General features: G+C 35.7%; 1 protein-coding gene across 1 annotated transcript in view; it reads left to right on the forward strand.

The window, feature by feature from the left end:
* TMPRSS15 (transmembrane serine protease 15) overlaps positions 1-19969 on the forward strand; it is a 46616-nt gene that overhangs the window by 1254 nt on the left and 25393 nt on the right. Inside the window, exons 2-6 of the mRNA XM_085573326.1 lie at positions 5385-5597; positions 12080-12188; positions 14854-14963; positions 15836-15973; positions 17603-17752. Of these exons, the coding sequence (XP_085429452.1) occupies positions 5385-5597; positions 12080-12188; positions 14854-14963; positions 15836-15973; positions 17603-17752 (720 nt within the window). The remainder of the gene's footprint in view (positions 1-5384; positions 5598-12079; positions 12189-14853; positions 14964-15835; positions 15974-17602; positions 17753-19969) is intronic.

A 19969-nucleotide genomic window follows, 5' to 3' on the forward strand; every position in this document is an offset into this window, starting at 1 on the left:
ACTTCAAAAATGCCACCAAAAATAATTAAGAGCCTCTTTAAAGGTTCATCCATTGATGAACTTTGAAGTAGTCAAACTTTTACTTCTATGAGTCATTCAAAGGACTATTTTCATCTGAGATAGCACCTGTCCATTCTACCAGGAGTGTTTCAATAAAATAATTGTAACTAATTAACAATCACAATCATATATGGCACTTTTGCACTGTGTATATCAATATGCTCTGCCAGAGACATTCCTATTTCAAAGAGGGAGAGAGGTGTCAAACAGGTGTGATTTGATTGAAATTACTTTTCACAGTGATTAAAAGTAACTTTCTTTCTTGTAAACTATCCCAGGTTGATTTTAACTCATTCATCTCTTCTAAATACTGTTCTCTAAGACACAGGTGCTCTGCAAATCTCTATAGAATAAAAAGCCTTGAGAGAGATTTCCCAGGTGAAGACATTCTATGTGCAATACAATCACTAGGAATTGAGGATTGAAAGGACCTGCAGTGGCTTTGAAACCTCATAACCTCAACTCATTTTTGGGATCTTTTCTCCTTGGGAAGATCATGGAGTTTGAGAAAAGACTGGGTAACAGAATGAGGCAAAAGGAGGGAAGCAGGACACTGACAGGGATTCAAAGAGAAATAGTCACAGCTGGTTTCTTTTTAATCTTTATTTCTGTCATCTAAAACTAGACACTGTGCGATAAAAGAAGTTTATAATGAACTTGCTTTCTTCCAGAAGCTGCTGAAAATCCTACTACAATGATGCCTTTAACCTCATCAGGTAGGTATCTTTCTCAAAGCAGGCACTAATTTTTGCTTCCAATACAAGATGAAGGAAAACAAGACTTGCTGTTCAGCTCACACAACTTGGTAAAGCTGCTCTGGCTGCAGCTGAGGCTTGACTGCCAGGGTCCATTCAGTGATAATTAACTGCTTCCACCATTTCTGACTATTTGAGAAAGCAGTGAGTGAACTGTAGTCTGTACAAAATCTGTAGGAGCTTAATTAGAGTATCAAACCAAAAGCTGAGTCTCCTTTAACCAGCTGAGCTGCAAGCTGAAGATTTTGCAGATTTAGGGAGGTAGATCAGGCTGGGGACTCCTGCTCTCATGTTGGTGTTATTGATTTGCTAAACAACAGTGACAGACAGATTTTCCTTCCACTATCCCTGGAAATTTTACGATTCTAAGACATGAAGCAGACAAACTTAGTCTCACAAACCTGCCAAAAGTCAGCCAGAGATATAAACAATACAATAAGTGCTTTATAGCACTAGGTGCAGCTAGTCACATACAACTACAAGCAAAGTATCACATACAAACTCTCCAGGGCAGGGTACCAGAGCAGAAGCTAAACAACTGCCCCTATAAATATAGGAGACAAGTATTTATTGATATTCTAATTACAGCCATAGTAATGAAAGGGTTACTATTAGTCTGGTTACAGGTCTGCCAATGTGCATAGTCCAAAGTGTGCAAATCCTATAGGCTATTCCCAGAGATACAGTTTAAACTGCTAACATTCAGATTTTTCCCCTACCTGTCCCTTCCTCTGGTGTGCTATCTTAATGCTCCCCTGGTCCTAAGTTCAATGTTGTTAATCACCCTCAAGCAAAAATTTGGAGACTGGGGAAGGTTCCTAAGGAAAGGGGAAGGGAGTTGGGAATTGTCAGCACCCAAGGTTGGAATGGAAACCATATTCCTGGTGTGAATTTCCTCTCCCTTGGCTTTGGTTTTGCTTGAGGTCACTTTTGTACTTTTTGTTAATTTTGTCTACCTCCTTTTTCTTTCTGTTTCAGTCCAAATGTCACAATATATCCACGTTTTACCACATGTGTACATTTATACATCTGGATGCAGGGTTGTGGCCCTGCTGACCCTAAAAACATCCTTTGCCATCTCACCCTGTTACTTTAGTGAGATTTTCTAGTAATTGTGCTTATATCACTGCTGCTTCTTTCACTGTCCTGTGTTTTCTTTAGGGATTTTTCTGTCAACTTGTGCTTGCACTTTTGGGAACATCTGTAGCAACCACAATTTGTCAACAGTTTTCAAGATGTAGCTCCCTGATAACTGTTTCCTTAGAATTGTTTGCTCCTGTATGCATCTAGGTTTTAGGTCTTGGAACGTTTAATTCCTTCTAAATTGGTTATCCTGTAGTAAATGTATAGACAGATGTGTTGAGATAAATATATATATATATCTTTGATATAAATATATATATATATATATATATATATATATATATATATGTTTTTGTGTGTGTGTATCTCTTTGAAAACCTGTGATGGTATGAATTAAGCCTTTTTTCTCTACAGTAGCTGTGAGAACAGTCCATCTATTCACTGGTCTTGTTTTTCTCTGCCAAAGAAACTGTGTCCCTAAATCTGCTGACACAGAATGCACCATAACCAGAATGGTCCAGTTTAGCCTAATAGTATTTGCTAAATAAGCATGTTTTGATAAAAAATTGGTGGGAAATCCTCCTGCAAGTTTGTGCACTAGATCTGGGAGTGCAGGAATATCTAACAAAAGTGGTTGATGGCCAGTGGTCAGAAACTTCTGCCCACAAATCTGATGGGTGACAAACTATAGAGAAAGCCTTACTGCACCTCCCACTTATTCCTTCAGACCCTTAATATTATAAACCCTATATATTATATCCTGCAGGTACAGGATCCAGTACCTGCAGTGACATGGGGATTGTTTTCAGTTGAAAACATCATCATCCTACTCACATGTTTTAGTCTTAATTTAGAAACTAAAAATAGTAAACAGGGATGCTAAAGCAAATTCAGAGAGGAAAAGAAAAAAGACTGTTTGGGAGCTGGAAATGCCAGGTGCATCCTCGATGAAGTGGAACTTCTGTTGGAGCAATCACAAATACACATTCCATTTTTCCAGAATGTTTTGCAGTTTACAATCACTAAAAAAATCTGTTTATTTACCTAGGCATTTGTTCATGTGTAAATAAGCACACCCACAGTTTATATATATATGTATACACCTGTATGTAAATGGACAAATACTAAATAGATTTGAGGCTCCTAATTTACTTGTAGAGCAATTTTATTTGTCAGAAAATGTAAATTTATCTTTTAGTACTAATGTTGATGTCATCACTTTTCTTGTTTCAACAGATCCCACGAGTTTAATTACAAGTTCCCTGACACCAACTTCAGGTCAGAACTTTTACAGGGGAAGACAAGAAAGAATTGTTCCTGTTTTAGTGGGGGGAAGGTGGAAGGAGGAAAGAAATCTTTTGAAGCTATTGAAACACTTGGGTTTCACATATTTTTTCCTGTGTTTATTGTGACACTTGAGCTTCATGACCAATCCACTCAAGCTGGCACTACCAAATCGTCACCTGGAGTGTGGGGAGCATTTTTTGTTTGTTCGTTTGTTTTAAATATCTGCAATAATGCAGATATAAAAGCAGATTAACTGCTGCTTAATTCTGCCCAAGTAACCACAGAGGTGCTCCCAGAGAGCAAGAGGTAGTGTTCTAACCTTGGGTTGTGTTTGTCCAGGTTCAGGACAAGTCACCACAAGCAAGCCCCCAACAACAGTGGGTGAGTAACTGTGTGTGTGGAGGAGCAGGGAGGTTGCTCTGTGTAAAAAAAGATTGAAAAATTGCTCATGTACAGCCCCTCCTCACAGCATCTAATCCTTGTATTTCATTCCTGAAAATTCAGGACATGCAGGTTTACCTTAGACCAATGAGACCTCTTAAAGGAAAAGGGACTTCTAAGACTGTATGTGCTACAAAAGTGCTGCATGTGTACTGCATGTTGATGCACACATTGACACTAACACTAGCTGCTCTTTTTTTAAAAAGTTCGTATTATTTCTTGACTCTGATGAGGAAAATAAAATAAAATAAGCAAACTGATAGCAAAGTATAACTTCCAATGGATAGAAAGCTGAAGATGTTTGAATCTTTGAAAAAATTCTCCAGCCTTCTTATACGGTGAAATATATTTGGTATCTACAAGCAGCCTAATGTGTTCGAGTCATATGTATTTACTGTCCTTATTTATTTGAATTGCAGCACTTACAGCACATTTTAGGGTAATTTGCCATTTAAAAGTCAGAATGTTAAAGTAGGAAAAGTTGATTTCTTTCAATCCAGGAGGTGGCAGTGCTGTTTAGTTTTCTGAGCTGAATAAACCAAGAATTGATCATGTTGCATGTAAACAATGATTTCTTGCCTGATGGGGCTTGAGCAAAATCTCTTCCTGGGTTATTGGTTGTAATTTTTGCTCTGGGTATGGAATGCACAGTTTTGTCTCTGCTCATCTGTGGAAATTCATTCACTGGCCCTGTGTCACCTCGAACACTTTACTGGAGTATGTTTGGTTCATTTTCATTTCCAGTTGGATGCAAAATGGTAAATCTTGTGGCTTTGTAGCATTTTCATTGCCAACACTGAGAGTGTTTTGTAAACCACTTTGAAATGTTACAATACATCCATGCCAATATCAGTCTGGGACACACAATATAATATCATACTAAATCTGATTACAGAACTAACAGATCTATGAAAAAGGAATTAAAAAGATAAAATTTTACAAATTACTATTTTTTCCTTCTTGCATCAGAAGTGCTGACCTTTTTCTGTAAGCATTTATTGAAGTAGAGATAAGGAACTGTGTGAATATTTCTATAGAATTTAATGCAATTTTAAGAATTTTCAAATTAGTAGTTCTCCAAAGTTTAGTTTAGCTTCGTGTTTCTGTTCACTTTAATAGGACCTACTTCAATTCTACAGATATCTAAGGCCAAAACCCTCTAAGGACTAAGAGGTTTTTTTGCAGTGGATGAATACTTATGCTCTAGGAAAAGGCTATTAGTAGAATGCACAATTTCAAGGATCTGCCCATGTATTCTTCTAACAGAAATTTGCTCTTAACTTATATATTTAATTTGTAAATCTGAAAAGAATATGGTTTCTCATAATTCTGGTGTTTTAGAATGTAAAGTCACTTTTTTGTAGGATACACTGGTTGAAAAATCAGATACCTTAGCATGATGAGGTGCAACAGTGTGATGTGTTAAAATTGAAGAAATAAATTAAATTCTATTTACCTAAACTCAGAGCTTTTTCACTGTTATTTAAACCAAAGTAGAGTTTTCTCACATTATTTAAACATAAGAAATTGGAAAATGTAATTTATTATATTGCATAAAGTAGTTTATTATTGTAAAGAAAAAAAAAAAAAGGAAATCACAGATATTTTCTTTCATCCTTACATCAAGTTTAGTTTCAAAATATATTTTACTTCTGAGAACTGTCTCCATTCTGTGCCAAATTTTAGTATGTGATATTGCATTCCAGGCTTTTAAAAATGCAGCTTTGTAAAACACAATAGAGTGGTTGATTTGATTAGTGGTAAAGCAACCAGAGGTAAGTCAATTTTCTTTTGTAGTGAGACTACATTACTGCTATACTGTTATTGCTGCTCTCATTTTTATTATTTCAGCTGAGTGTTTGCCACCTGCTGAACTCTGTGCTGATGGTGCAACCTGCATTAGCAAAGATTTCTTTTGTGATGGAGTCTTGAACTGCCCAGATGGTTCAGATGAATCTGAAAAAAGATGTGGTAAGAATGTGCACTCCTGTAAATCAGTCTTTTTAAACATCTGTTTAAAATACTGTCAGTAGTTTGAAAATAGTTTATGGGCAATAAACTGCACAGTGAAGTCCAAATCAATTCTACTAAAAATAATGAGTGATTTTTATAATATTTATCTTGCAAGAGGAAACAATGTTCTGCAAAATCCTCACTAATGAAGAATATGCTTAATAAATAATGAAATATTAGAGTCCTTCTGTTTCAATATAAAGTTATACACTTGTTGCTTAATATATAAATATTACTAATGTAAATCCTATGCAAATTACAAAATAATATGGAAATTTAATATGAAGACTTGCATCAGTGATATTATCTTGATGATCTTAGAGGTCTCTTCCAACCTCATTATTATGTGATTTTGTGAAACAGTGTTCAGACCAGATGACCTATACATGTCCCATTCAAGCTCAGCCTGTTTCTGATTCTGTGAAACTACAGACCTGAAACCCCACTGGAGTTTAACACAAAGAATTCTTATCCTGCAGTGCTGGTCACTTTGTTTGCTTTTTCCTTATCTTCAAGTACTCTGTTCATTTCTGGGCCCCTCACCATAAGAAGGACATTGAGGGCCTGGAGAGGATCCATGGAAGGGCAATAAAACTGGAGAACAATCCATGTGAGGAGCTGGGAGAAAAGGCAGCTCAGGGATCAACTTCTCACTCTGTACAACCCCCTGACAGGAGGATGGAGCCAGGAGTGGGTCAGGCTCTTCCCCCAGGCAAGCAGTGACAGGAACAAGAGGAGATGGCCTCAAACTGTGCCAGGGGACATTCAGGTTGGGCATCAGGAAGAATTTCTTCACAGAAATGCTTGTCCAGCATTGAAACAGGCTGCCCAGGGGGGTGGTGGAGTCACCATCCTTGGAGGGGCTCAAGAAATGACTGGACATGATCTGGTTGCCAAGGTGGTGATCTGGCACTGGCTGAATTCAATGACCTTGGTGGCATTTTCTAACCTAAGTTATTCTGCTCTATGATTCCATCTGACTTCCTGGTTTCCCCAGGAAATTTTTTGTACCAAGGAGTTTGACTACATTGCTCCTTACCAAACTCCTCTGCAGCTTTGCTGGGGAGTCAAAATGCTGCCTGCATTGCTCTCCACAGCCTCAGCTCTCAGTTAAAAGTCTGTCAAGCTGTCTGACAAAGAGAATATTGCAAATGTTTTAGGAGAAATGGGAGCAATTAACTCCCTGAGGGTTTTGTTTGCTTGCTTGTTTATTGCTTTGTTACTTTGTTTTCTGGTTGTTTTTTTTTTTACTATAGAATTTAGTGCTAGAAATCTGGAATGCTTCTTTTCATTTTGCTGTGAGAAGAGGAAAACAGTGAGGGCAGTCTGCTTCAGTTTTCAGAAACGTGAAATGCTGGGCTCTAAAAACAAACAAGCTTGTAAAGGACCAATTACCTTTTTAAAGAATCTGAAAGCTTGATCCTGAAGGTTTGTGACAGGCTGAGCCTCTCTTACATAAATGTAATTTTCTTCAGAAAAAAGGAAAAGAGAATTGCAGATTTTCTGCCCATTACCTACATTTTTTTCTGACTGCAGTCAGCTCAGGACTTGGCTGAATATTTTAGGGAAAATATCCATCAAAATACTTCAGCAGTATATTCACTGAAGCACATCAAAATGTCTACTTATCATAACAGCTGCATCTATCTAGATCATAATAATTATTGACTGAGTTGGTCCTTCTATGGTTGAGGAAATCAGAAGGTCCTAAGGTTCAGCTAGATCTTATTTCCATGGAAAGCATTAGGTAACATAACCCCAAGAAGTTATTCAGTCACTCATTTCTACCATCATACTTTTTTTTTTTTTTTTTTTTTTTGAAGCAGCAATCTTATTTGGGGTACTTGTTGAGTTTTTTGGGGGGTTTTTTTAGGTATTGCTAAATAAGAAAAATGTAGACCTTTATACTCATGAAGTAACATTACACATCTCATAAAATGAATGATTTTTACTTACCATCATAGAATCACAGAATGGCCTGGATTGGAAGGGACCTTAAAGATCACCTCGTTCCAACCCCCTGCCAGGGACACCTTGCACTATCCCAGGTTCCTCAGAGCCCCATCCAACCTGGCCTTGGACACTTCCAGGCAGGTGACATCCATACAGTCTCTGACCAACCTGTTCCAGAAGTATTTTCCTAGTATTTGGCCTAAACCTATTCTTTGTCAGTTTGAATCCATTTCCCCTTGTCCTGTCAGTCCAGGCCCTTGTGCATAAACTCTCTCCATCTCTCTTGTAGGGTCCCATCAGAAAAAGGACACAATTATTTCACCCCAAAACCTTCTTTTCTCCAAGTTAATACTCCCAATTCTCTCAGCCTTTCCTCATAGCAGAAGAGCTCCATCCCTCTGATCAATTTGGTGGACTCCTCTGGATTCAATCTAGCAGGTCAATGCCCCAGCTAGGTCTGAATTTACAAGATTCCCCCACATTGTATTGAAGATATTACATTCATACCTGTTATGTATGGCAGAATTTAATTAATATTATGCATTGGTAGATACAGACAAAAATAAGCTCAAATACTTGAAGTCAATGCTGTGCAGACATGACTCAGCTGTGCCTTGAAGGCCACACAGGGTTTTATGTTATGAATTCTGCTTGAGTTGAGGTTTTCAGCTGAGGCATGAACTTTTATGCACATGGCTTTTGGATGTGATTTGCACATCTCTCCAAATCTCTACCAAATATAATTTGTGATTTTTTTCCCCTTTGTAACTGAGGATGTTATTCCTCATTACAGTACAACTGAGCTAAAAATTTCAGGACTTTGCATACTTAATAAAATAAGTAAATAAAATAAATAAGTACAAATAATAAAAATAATAAAAGTGAAAGTATGAAATAAATATTAATAAGAGTAAAAATAGTGTCAGAAGGGAAAACAGCTGTAGTTACAGTCCAGAGAGCTGGATGATGTGCCTCTGTTCATCTTCACTGATGCCTGGTGTTTCCAAACAATTTGGTCAGTTACCACTAGTGCAGCAGTTTTGGCTCATAACCTTATAGAAGTACAGTTCTGGCTGGAGGACAAATTGTTGATCCATGTTTCTTATATCACATTGTCAGTCTTTCCTATCCAAAACCTCAGAGCTTCTCTAATTTTTTGTTTTTAAGTTTCTAAGCAGATTTTATAAAACCAGTGGAATGAGGGGTAAGAAGCTGGATGCACCTTTGGGATAGCTGCCAATATTTCCACATCTTTAATATTTTATTTTTGTCCCATTCCTAGAAACTTAATATGATCACATGAAATCTAAAATTGTTTAGGTTTTCAGAAGTTCTTCAGAGTTTCACAATGAGATTTATTTATAGACAATTCATAATTCACTTATACAAGTGTTCCTGCATATAAAAGTGTTGTTGTCCTCTAAAAAATTTGGGTTTTTTTTCATCTTGGTTGTTATTCCCTCTAGTATCTCTGATTTCATAATGTCAATGGCTTAAAACTATAGAATTAAAAAGTGAATTTTAGTAACATTTTTCCTTCATTAGAGAGATTCAGTAAAATCTCAGATTCTCAGGAGAGATTCAAGCAACTGTACACCCTTTTGTTTGTTTGTTTTATTGATTAAAATTATATTGAAATGTTTCTTCCTGGCTCTGCAATGCAATGCAGTAACAAAAGGCTTCACAAAAGTAGAGCTAGAAATTTCAGTGAAAGGGTCTCCAGAGAAATGTGAAATCTGAACAGCAGCCACTAATAATGACTGGCATTGCTGTAAAGCAGCCACGTAGCACGTAGGGGTACAGAAAGGGAGACTGGAGGCTGATCCCAGGAGGGGTTTCTGCAGACTCTTTGCAGTTATTTTATGTCAAGACTATCATTTTGTGATTACTCACCTCACAGCATCACTACAGCACTGAGAGAGATTAATCAGAAAGTAATGAACTGGCCTTTGGCAGAGAGATCCTGTCAAGTGGAATACGTGGGCTTGATTCGGCCAGTTTGGGGAGTTTCTCCCTCAAATTCAAGGCTAACAGAATGAAGCCCTCATAATGTCCCATGTATGGAACATAAGTAAATAGAAGAGGACAGCAAGATACATGTTGAGGAAAGAGTAGAAGTAGCTTCTTCAAAGGATATCTCCTGTCTCCTTAGATGAACAACTGCAGCTTTTCTTTGGGCTCCAGGATGAGGCAAAAATGTAATGACTCCCATGCCCATCCATCTTTGACCACAGCTTCTTTCTCCCTGCAAGGAGGAAGCACTAGGATGTTCTCTAGGGAAGAAGGAGCAGTCCCTGTCCTCTTCCTGCTCATTCTTGACACACTAAGCACTGACTATTGCTAGCCTACCTAAGGACCTGCTTGAATTTACTCACTGTCTCTTAAGAGATAAGGAACGTATAAAAGGGAACAATACGATAAGAACAATCATAATAACAGAAGGCTGAAGCATCTCTCTTATGAGGAAAGGCTGAGGGAGCTGGGGCTGCTCAGCCTCAAGAAGAGACTGAGAGGGAACCTCATCAGTGTCTGTCAGTGCCTGCAGGGTCAGAGCAGGGACCAGGCTCTGCTCAGTGGTGCCCAGCAATGGGACAAGAGGCAATGGGCAGGAATTGATGCACAGGAAGTTCCACCTGAACATGGGGAAGAATTTCTTCACTGTGCAGTGACCAAATACTGGAATAGATCACCCAGAGAGGCTGTGGAGTGTCCCTCACTGGAGATATTCCTGAAGTGTCTGGAAACAATCCTGTCCCATGTGCTCTAGGTTAATCCTGCTTGAGCAAGGAGGTTGGACCCATTGTGGTCCCTTCAAACCTGACCCATTCTGTGATTCTAAGATAAGTAAATGAGCAAACACTTGTTGTTGATTTTATTAGAAAAGTATGCTTATCTTTTTTATTATTGTCCATACTATAAGATTCCTTTTAGAGCAGATTATGTCCTACTTGTTAACAGCACCACTTTTTTGTAATCTTCATTGTTAACAAAGCTGGGTGCTTTCCTTCTTCTCACACTGATTTTCTTCTTCTCATTGGTAAGGACAGGAAATATGTGAATTAAAATGGAGGAAAAAGTACCAATACCCAGCTCTAATGCTAATATAGAATAATAACGATCATTCATGGACTTTTTCCCTCTATGTATTTAAAATCCTATGTGTTCTGCTTTCCTCTTAAAGATTGCAAAAGGGAATATGTTTCTATTTCGGCTCATGCATTAGGCTTGTTGGCAAAGTTCATTTATGGTGTACAGCTGCCTGAAACAAAGCTTGACTTTTATTTTGTGTTTGCTACAGTGAAAGGCAGAAAGAATATTACACTTATAAAATGAACACACAGAGAGGCCCAGTGTATTCTTTTGTATATAATTTCCCAGGGGAGGAATGTGTTCAATAAAATTCCCATTTAATTTTCAATATGATTGGTTATTCGTAATTTGGACAGTCATTATAGGTATGATTTAATTTCTGAAATTAATTAAAAGCTCTGTATAATTTCTGATCATCTGCCTCAAACTGATGAACTTGTCCTTACCTCTCCAGATACCACAGTATATCATAGGGAAAAAAAAGTATTTTTAAGCCTCAGCACGTGTGTGGTACTGATTTTATCCTTATGTGGAAACCCTATCATACTTTTCTTAACAACTGAAGAGAAAACATGATTAGACAGATTCCTAACATAATGTTCAAGAGATGAAGCAAAACCTTCAGCAATTTTTCAGTGTCTGCTGAAATAAAAATCTCTACATGAATTATCATTTCCAGTCTTGCTGAGGTTTAAAAATACTCTTTTTTTTCCTTTTTTTGGAGTGAAGAATTTTCATAGAATGGAATACCAAAACCAAGGAAAAAAAAATTATTGAAAGCCCTTTGAAAAAATAGATGATGATAAATGACATTTATCTCATCTGAATGAATTCAATATCTTGCAGGAAAACTGGGAGATCCACTTATCTCTTCAAGTATTCGGTAATATATAAGGCAAGGAACCAGGAAGCTCATAAAAGTAGAGATAACAATAGTCAACCATGTCTCCTTTTGTATTTATTCACATGTCTCTGGTAGTACAAACACAGTTTTCTGATTTAGAGTCATTGTAGATAAGAACTGGTAAGGCAAGATCCTGTTTCCTTATAAAAGTATAGAGTAAAATGAAAGTGTTGGATTACCTAAATCCAGTTGCTGTTTTTGAAATATTTGGATTGGTTTAGACTAGTTTGGATTAGTTGGATTGTGTCTAATTTAAAAATGAATTTTCTGTACGCTTTTCTTCTCATATAGCACTTTGAGATCAAACAGTGATAAGAATTAGAAATGGGAATAAGTTGATATTGTATTTTATTTTTTCTTCTTATTGTTGCTTACAAAGCAGTTCCAAGGTAATCCATGTAAATCAATATCCACATTTGGTCACCCACATTTTGGCTCTAATTCTGTTTTTCAAATGTCATTCTGACAAATGTTCTTCATTATATCTTTACAGCTGCAGTTTGTGATGGAAAATTCATGTTGACTGGTTCCTCTGGGTTTTTTCACTCTATGAATTATCCAAAGCCATATAATGAAAACATTGTTTGCCAATGGATAATAGTGTAAGCCATTTTCCAATAATTTTGTAGCTAACATTTTTTTTATTATGAAGTGATCTTGTTTCCTACAAAATAGTCTTATGCTATTTGCTTTTATTCTCAAGTACCCCAGCACAGAAAATATGTAATACCATTTTCTCCTGTGTTTATTTAACTTTTCTTTAAAAACTTTCATGCATAAGCTCCATAACTATATCAATAATTCAATAATTTTTCCACTTACAAAAATTCTTAGGTACAATTTTAAGAAATTTTGTGTGTTATATACATCCAGAAGAACATAAGTGTAAGTTCAAAATAAATCACATAACTCAAAATAATTCAATTTTTTTTTCCCAAAGGATTATATTAAATAGTAGTCATCACATAATGGCTTTATATGAGATAATTCTTATTTAAATGAGATAATTCTTATTTAAGAGAGTTTTCAAGAATTACGTTATCACGTATGTGTAAACGTTTCATATGTGAATTAAGAGTACCTGTGTACCTATGTAATTTAGAAATATGTTTTAGAATTGCATAGTTAGTATTTTACATAATAGCACCAAATGCCTGTTAAGCCTTAGGCAAAAGAAGTGGATTTTTTTTTATCAAGGATATATACCTACAGACAGGGACAACTCTTTGATTTTGACTCTCTAGGTGCAGTTCTTAGGCCAAGGAGAAAAAAGATAGCCACACTATATGATGATAAATCTCATCCAAAACTACATATCTAAAAAAATTGGATGATCATAAGTTATAAGGTCCTAAAAATCCCTTCTGTGATTGCTAATTCAGATGTCACTGCTTTGAAAGGCAGCCATAATAATGGCTGTTCTTTGATTCTGAGAAGTATTAATTTGGCAGAAGATTTCAAAGGAGATTAAGAAATTGCCTTTAAAATTGCAAAAGATTTGACCTTCTCATTCCAAGGGCTCCTTTGAAAGTGCTAGGCTTTGATTTTGTTCAGAACTTTCATCTTCACCTTGAAATCATGTTTTTCCTTCTGTTTAGTACATTTTTTCCTTCTCCTCCTCAGCGGTACTGTTCACCAGTAATTACTGGCAGCACCTGGCTTTAAAATACAGGTGTGTCCCAGGAAAAGAACAAGAATTTTTCCCTTCAGAATATGTCTGCCTTGTTCCTCATTTCATGGCATTGCAGAATTTGAGTGCAGTAAATAAACATGGCCCAAGTGCCCTCCCTCCTTCTAAACTGTTGATGTTGCTCCAAGTGCTGGAAGCACTGTACTAGGTAGATATCCATACTAGGTATGTAGCTAGTACAAACTTCATTTTGGAAAGAATCATGAGCAATTGCAAATTATATGGTAGAGCTTCTGCAGATATGTGCAATTACAGATTGAAAAATGACAAAAAAACAACCATCAGAATTTATTTTCCACTTAACTACTTTAAGAAATCAGGCAACACTGAGAGTAAAGCCCTAAGAAATTCAAAGTGGCACTCAATTTTTTGTTTCAAATAGAGTTTTTTCCATGAGGGAACTTTTGGGTTTTCCAGTAACCTATGTTTTTTATTATCCCTATAAAATGTGTTAAAAGTCAACCTATAATACATCCGATATTAGATTTTCTTGTGCCTGCCTTTGTCTAAAAATATTTCCCCATTACCTTTAGGAAGAGCTTTTACATTTTTATGCCCTTTAACTCCAAATGAAGATCCAATCTCCTCTCCTTAAAGAGCAATATGCTCAATATTTCCCTGAAAGTTTAGCTTCCTGAACCTTCCAACTATATGTTTTACTTTTCTAACCAAAGCTATTTCTTCCATCTGGAGAAATATAAAATTACAACAACAACAACAAATTTTAAAAGGCAAAATATCTAAGTATTTATTTCACACTTCTCTACTTATCATTACTGATAAACACCAGCAGATTGCTGTTAAAAGCTTATTTTCTTTGAGTCTCTGAATTCTGAAAAAAACCCCACATTGTGGTAGCTAAGCTGGTAGTGTTTTAAAATTTGGACTACCATATATGTCGAATGGGAGAACAAATTAAATATAGAATATTCATTGAGCATAACTGTAGCAAAATAAGGCCAAGAATTTTTACACTTTACTTCAAGTGACTTCTGTCATTAAACTTTGTCTGTGATGATTCGGATTTGTAACAATTTCCCAAAGAGTGGGTTTGAGATCATCAAATCTGCATGCAAATCCTGTTTTTGTCATAAGAGACAGTGTTCTGGACTTCCAGGAGAGAGATTTTGATATCTTGCTGCTCATATTCATACCTTGATACTGTTCCTCTGGGTTTGGGAAGTCTACCTGAGCAGTGAGGTACCTAAGAGTAATAGGTATGGAAAAAATTATTTCAATTCAATGAGATGCAGAGGACAATGAAACCCAGCCAAAACCTCCAAAAAAACTCTTTTAGAACTGATAATCACATTCTAGAGTTCAGAACATTCAGTTTCTAGAGTACAGTTAATTCCAGTGTGTAAAGGTGTGCACACACTGTTACAAAAGGTTTACACCTAATTCCTTTGGCAATTTTACAAGTTAGAAAAATAGATCATCTTGATTAATAATCTTGATTAATAGAATTACATGTTGATTCTGAACTTTTCATTCAAGCACTCAATGACTTCAATTACTTTACTGAAGTCAAATAATAGATTTTCAGTTTTGAGTTTGTGTTTCTTTTGTTGCCTTAGAGTGCCTCAAGGGTTGTCCATTAAACTGAACTTCACTTCTTTTGAAACACAACCATATGAAGATGTGTTGAGTATTTTTGAAGGATTAGGACAAAATAAGATTTTAAGAGGTAAGTTTATTCTTCAGCTAATAAGACTAAAATCTAAGTGATAAAATAAGCATTTTGAGGTATCAAAAACTGCACATGTATGTTTAGGAGAAAGACTGGATCTACATAAAGTTACCCTGTTAGACAATTAATCTCAATATACCTGTCTACCTTTTAATTAGACCAGAAAAACCTTTACACATTATGAAATTTCTACTTGTTTTTTGAGATCTTATTTGAATGATCTTGATAACTTCATCAGCCTCATGGTCTTGAGGGATCCATGTTTCATTGGAAATATATTGTCAGAAGTTCCTGTAGTATCACACAGAGTATCATAAAATTAAAGCATCTAAACTGCACTTGGGTGGGAAAATTGTTACAAAACATCCCGAAAACCTTTACAAGTATGGCATTGTTTTCCTCACATCTTGGAATACAGATGATACCTTATCTCTGTCTCTATGTTCTACTCTGAAAATTGGGATTGTACCCATTTTCCAAAAGACTCAGCCTATTCAGCTGAATTCCATCAGAAACTGAAAACATATTCTGAAGATAGACAATAGGAATTTAAGTATATCAGAAAGACATATTATTATTTATCTTTATTTTTGGAAATAGACAGACAATGGAAATGAGAAATGGTTAAAAGACTAGCTGATATCCATATTGGTGGATATCAGAGATGGAACATACAGAATATTTATATGTCAGCCAAACAGCTAAATGCTTAAAGAGTTTGAAGCTATTGTTGCAGGATTGCAGCAAAACAGGAAAACCATCCCTTAAGACTAAACTAATACACTGTGCTTTTGCGACAACACTGGAAATTTTAATGTGCTTGTGATTATTTTCTCTCTGACTGTATGGTTTTTTTTTTTTGTTTTCAGCTTCTCTGTCAGGGACCAATCTTGAAACAATTTACATTTTTTCTCATGAGGCTACAGCACAATTTATGTCTGATTATTCAGAGAATTATAATGGCTTCAATGCAACATACACTGCATTTAATGCGAGTGAACTAAACAGTAAGTGTTTTGCGTGTGTGTGTGAGAGAGGGTGTGTTTGGGTTTTTTGTTTATTTTTTATCACAAAATTTTGGTGAATCTACATTTTCAGTTTGAGAAAATGGAGGTGGAAAGGGAAACAGCATTTTCTAACCTCAGTCCAAAAACTAGATCCACTTTGAAAAAATTCATACTGTTTTATAGATCAAATAAATTATTTCTGTAAGGCTATTCACAGGTTTACAGGCCTGTATCAAGCAGTAGGGTGATGTCTTAACAAACTCATCTGTGTAAATAAAACTGTGTCTGCACCTCAATCAGATTCCTCTCAGACAATTTGTTCACTAATCAACACTATGAAATCATGGAGCTCAATATCTTTATATTTAAAAAAAAAATCAGAACAACATTTAGCAATAACACTCAGGAAAAAACAGGCCTTAGGAAAAGTCTGGATGAGGTAAATCTACAGTGACAACAAAATGAAGCAATGTGACTCATGCTTTGGTAATTGGATAAGTGAAGGCTTCTTTGGCTGCTAAATTTGGAGCAGGGGGTGAACAGGGAATGTGGCTGGGATGGAATATGCTGCAGGAAGCATCTAGAGGGTGAGACACAGTGAAAAGTTAACAGGGTAAAAATTCATTTAGATTTAAGTGAAATGTGCCACTTTAAGCTTACTAAATATTCTGTTTAGTTTAGTAAATGTAGGCCTAGCAAAACTACCCCAGTTAAAGAGAAAAAATGCAAATTTCCACACTAAAAAATAAAAGATAAGAAAGACTCTTCAGACCTTGAAACAGACAGGGCAGAGTGACCCAGGAGTTCTTTCTGTACTTTCTGACAAAAACTGAGAACAAGTGCAACTAGTTGTAAGTGTAATGTGGAATCAGCAAAATGAATATGCATTAACCTATTGTAAAATTCTATGCATATAGAAATTAGTAAGAGTAATAAAAAAGGATCAAGAGTTCTCAGAGAGACGCATGTCCATTAAAAGGCAATGAGTCCCGACATGCATCCACAGCTCTGTAAATAAACATACCCATTCCCTACAGATCTTTATTAGAATTGTAAAATTTAATTTTTCATCCGTGTTTCAAGGGCCAGTTCCCTCTAGGTGCAGAGGGAAGAGGTTTTCCCTTTAGAAAACAAGTTCCTGCCATGTGGAAGCCCTGCCTAAACTGCATATTAAGGCACCACGGGCAGACACTGAAATACCATGAGAATAAAAGTGATGAGGATGCTGCAGCAAAGCCATGTGAGAAAAAAGGAGCAAATGAGAAGAAAGGAAGGGGCATCCCAGGGGCGTGGAGCACAGCACTCTGCTCTAATGGTGAGCCCTTTCTGCTGGAGCAATCCAGGCCTTGGCAAAGAAAAGAGGAAAAGAAGGAGCAGAAATGAAGGTTGGCGAATGAGTGCAAGAGTATGTTGGGCTACCCTTCAAAAATAGTGTTTTATTAACAAGTACAAACAACACACTTATTTGAGTAATTTTGTTGCGTTGCAAAAAGAGGAAATTAAGTCACGGTGGGCTGGTTTACAAATGTATTTAAAATTTTACATTATTCATCACTTCTTCCCACGTAATTCTAAGAAAAAACTTACCATCTCTGTGATCTATAATTTACTAGAAGTTCTTATTCACAGATTATGAGAAAATCAATTGCACTTTTGAAGATGGCTTTTGTTTCTGGATACAAGATTTAGACGATGATTCAGACTGGGACAGAGTTCAGGGTCCTACCTTCCCCTTCATGAGTGGTCCTGAATTTGATCATACATTTGGCAACTTTTCAGGTAAGATCAAAAAAATGGCTTGAAGATTAAAGGAAAAACTTGATTTCGCTTATATCACTGCATTATTCTTCATAGTGTATTACTAGGATGTTGTATTATCCTGCCATAAAAATGTCAGGGCTACCAGATAAAATGTTCTGTCCTGATTGTCTGATTGCCATCTTGTGGAAGTATATCAAAACTAAAAAAAATAAAAAAATAAAAAAAAAAAATTAAAAAAGTAAAATTATTTAAGTATGAGGTACTAAAAATTTCAATGATTTTATTACATCAAAATGCCTTATCTGAGAAAATAATTTCTATTGGGTATAAAATGTTATAGGTCAAAAACCTGCATGTTTAACTTGAAGGAAAAAAGGTATATTTGCATTATTAGGCAAATCAGTTCTGTTTCATCCTTCTCTACAGCTGACATCCTCATGGTTGTCACAAAATAATTTTGATTCAAATAAAGTTGACCTGCAGTTTACAGGAAGCATCTGTGTCCCCAGTTACTGCACAGCAAACACACCAACTGTGCCAAACACACAAACACAGATATTTAACTGTTACAGTTAAAGAATTTAATTGGACGTGTGGTCATATCAAAAGTGGAATTTATTTAAAGAGATAATACTGATAGGAATTGGATTTTGACTGTATTATGAATCCTTATACCAGCTTTAGATCCCTTAAATTTTTTTCTGCTTCAATAAAGCCAAACAATCACTCTCTCAGTTGATTTCTCAGTCCAGCTAAAACCAAATAAAATACAATTGGATTTTGCAATGGCTATAGGTATTCTATACAAAACTTACATGAAATTTATTCAGTGACAAATAAGTGGAAAAATTGCAAATTATTCTGAAAGAAGTTACTCCTCAGAAAAGAAAAATATTATTCTGCACTTTTTATCAGACAGAAATTACTCTGAGTAAATTCACATTTTCTAAACAATCTCCAGAACACTGTTTTGCCTTCGCACTTGGCTTCTAGAATGCAAATCCGACGAAATAATGAAAAATTTGTTTAACAAAGCACTTGACGATGATTTCTCTCTCTCAAAAATATTAATCCATTTTAGGTGCTCTCTGTTTTCCTGTGCCAAGTCTAAGCTGACATATATAATATCCCTGTGTGTAATGTTACTCTTGTGTTGCATGTTTAAATTTCTGTGACCTGTATTTTGAATAAATTGCATCATTATTATCAAGCCATCACATTCAGTGAAACTTTTTTATTTGGATTTTTTTCTGCTCCTGAAAATAGAGGCCTTAATACACTAAAAATTGATTCTGAATGCTCAGAGAATTGATTAAACATAGACAGAGAACTGTCCCTTTGACTATATGAAGAACTTTTTTCTTTAAGTTAGACACCGTGTCTATTTTACTGCAGGCTCTCTAAGCCAACAGAGGAAATTAAAGGCCTGATTCAGATTTCAGATTAATTTTCAGGAATTTTAGCCTGCCACATGAAAAAACTAGATAATCTGGAAGTATAAATAACAGAATAAAGTGCATATAATTTAATAAATATAATTAAAATTATAATTATATTAATTTGAAAATTCCATTACTATAATATTTGCATATATATGTATTAGCTAGATAGAAGAAAATATGACATTACAGCCATTATTTCAATAAAGAAAGAATTTTATTTTAAAGCTGCCTAAGTTTACATTTCTTATGACAAATCCCAGTGCTTCTATGGCCTGACCTCATATGACAACAAGAAGTCCAAATTCCCAGCTGCAACAAATTATCTCAGAAAAAATGCTATAAACACAATTTCACAAATAAAGAGGGAGTTTGTTTGTTTATAATCCCTCACCTTGCTATAAAATATTCACATAGTCATTCTGTTACCCTCTCAGCACACAATCCATATTTCCCATTGTCACATGAATACGAATTATAAAATTGTTGGGAAATTCTTCTGCAAAATCACAAGAAATGTCAAACATAAAGGCAGGATAATTTCTGCCTTCACAGAATATAAGGCAGGATTCCCACTGACTTAGAAAGAACTAGTTTCCCAGTGCTTATCTAGTTCTGAGGAGTATCCAAGCTTAAAAGCTCAATTTAATATGTCATTGACAATTAATATATCTTGGGATAATCGTGTCTGGAATCTTCCAAATCATGCAACACTATGTGTGTTTCATGTTATTTTAAATATAAAAATTATAATTCAATAAGTGAAAAACTAAAAAAGAAATTTCTTCTGTCCTGG

The sequence above is a fragment of the Lonchura striata genome, chromosome 1, assembly GCF_050655825.1.
Source record: "Lonchura striata isolate lonStrDom1 chromosome 1, ASM5065582v1, whole genome shotgun sequence".
NCBI lineage: Eukaryota > Metazoa > Chordata > Aves > Passeriformes > Estrildidae > Lonchura > Lonchura striata.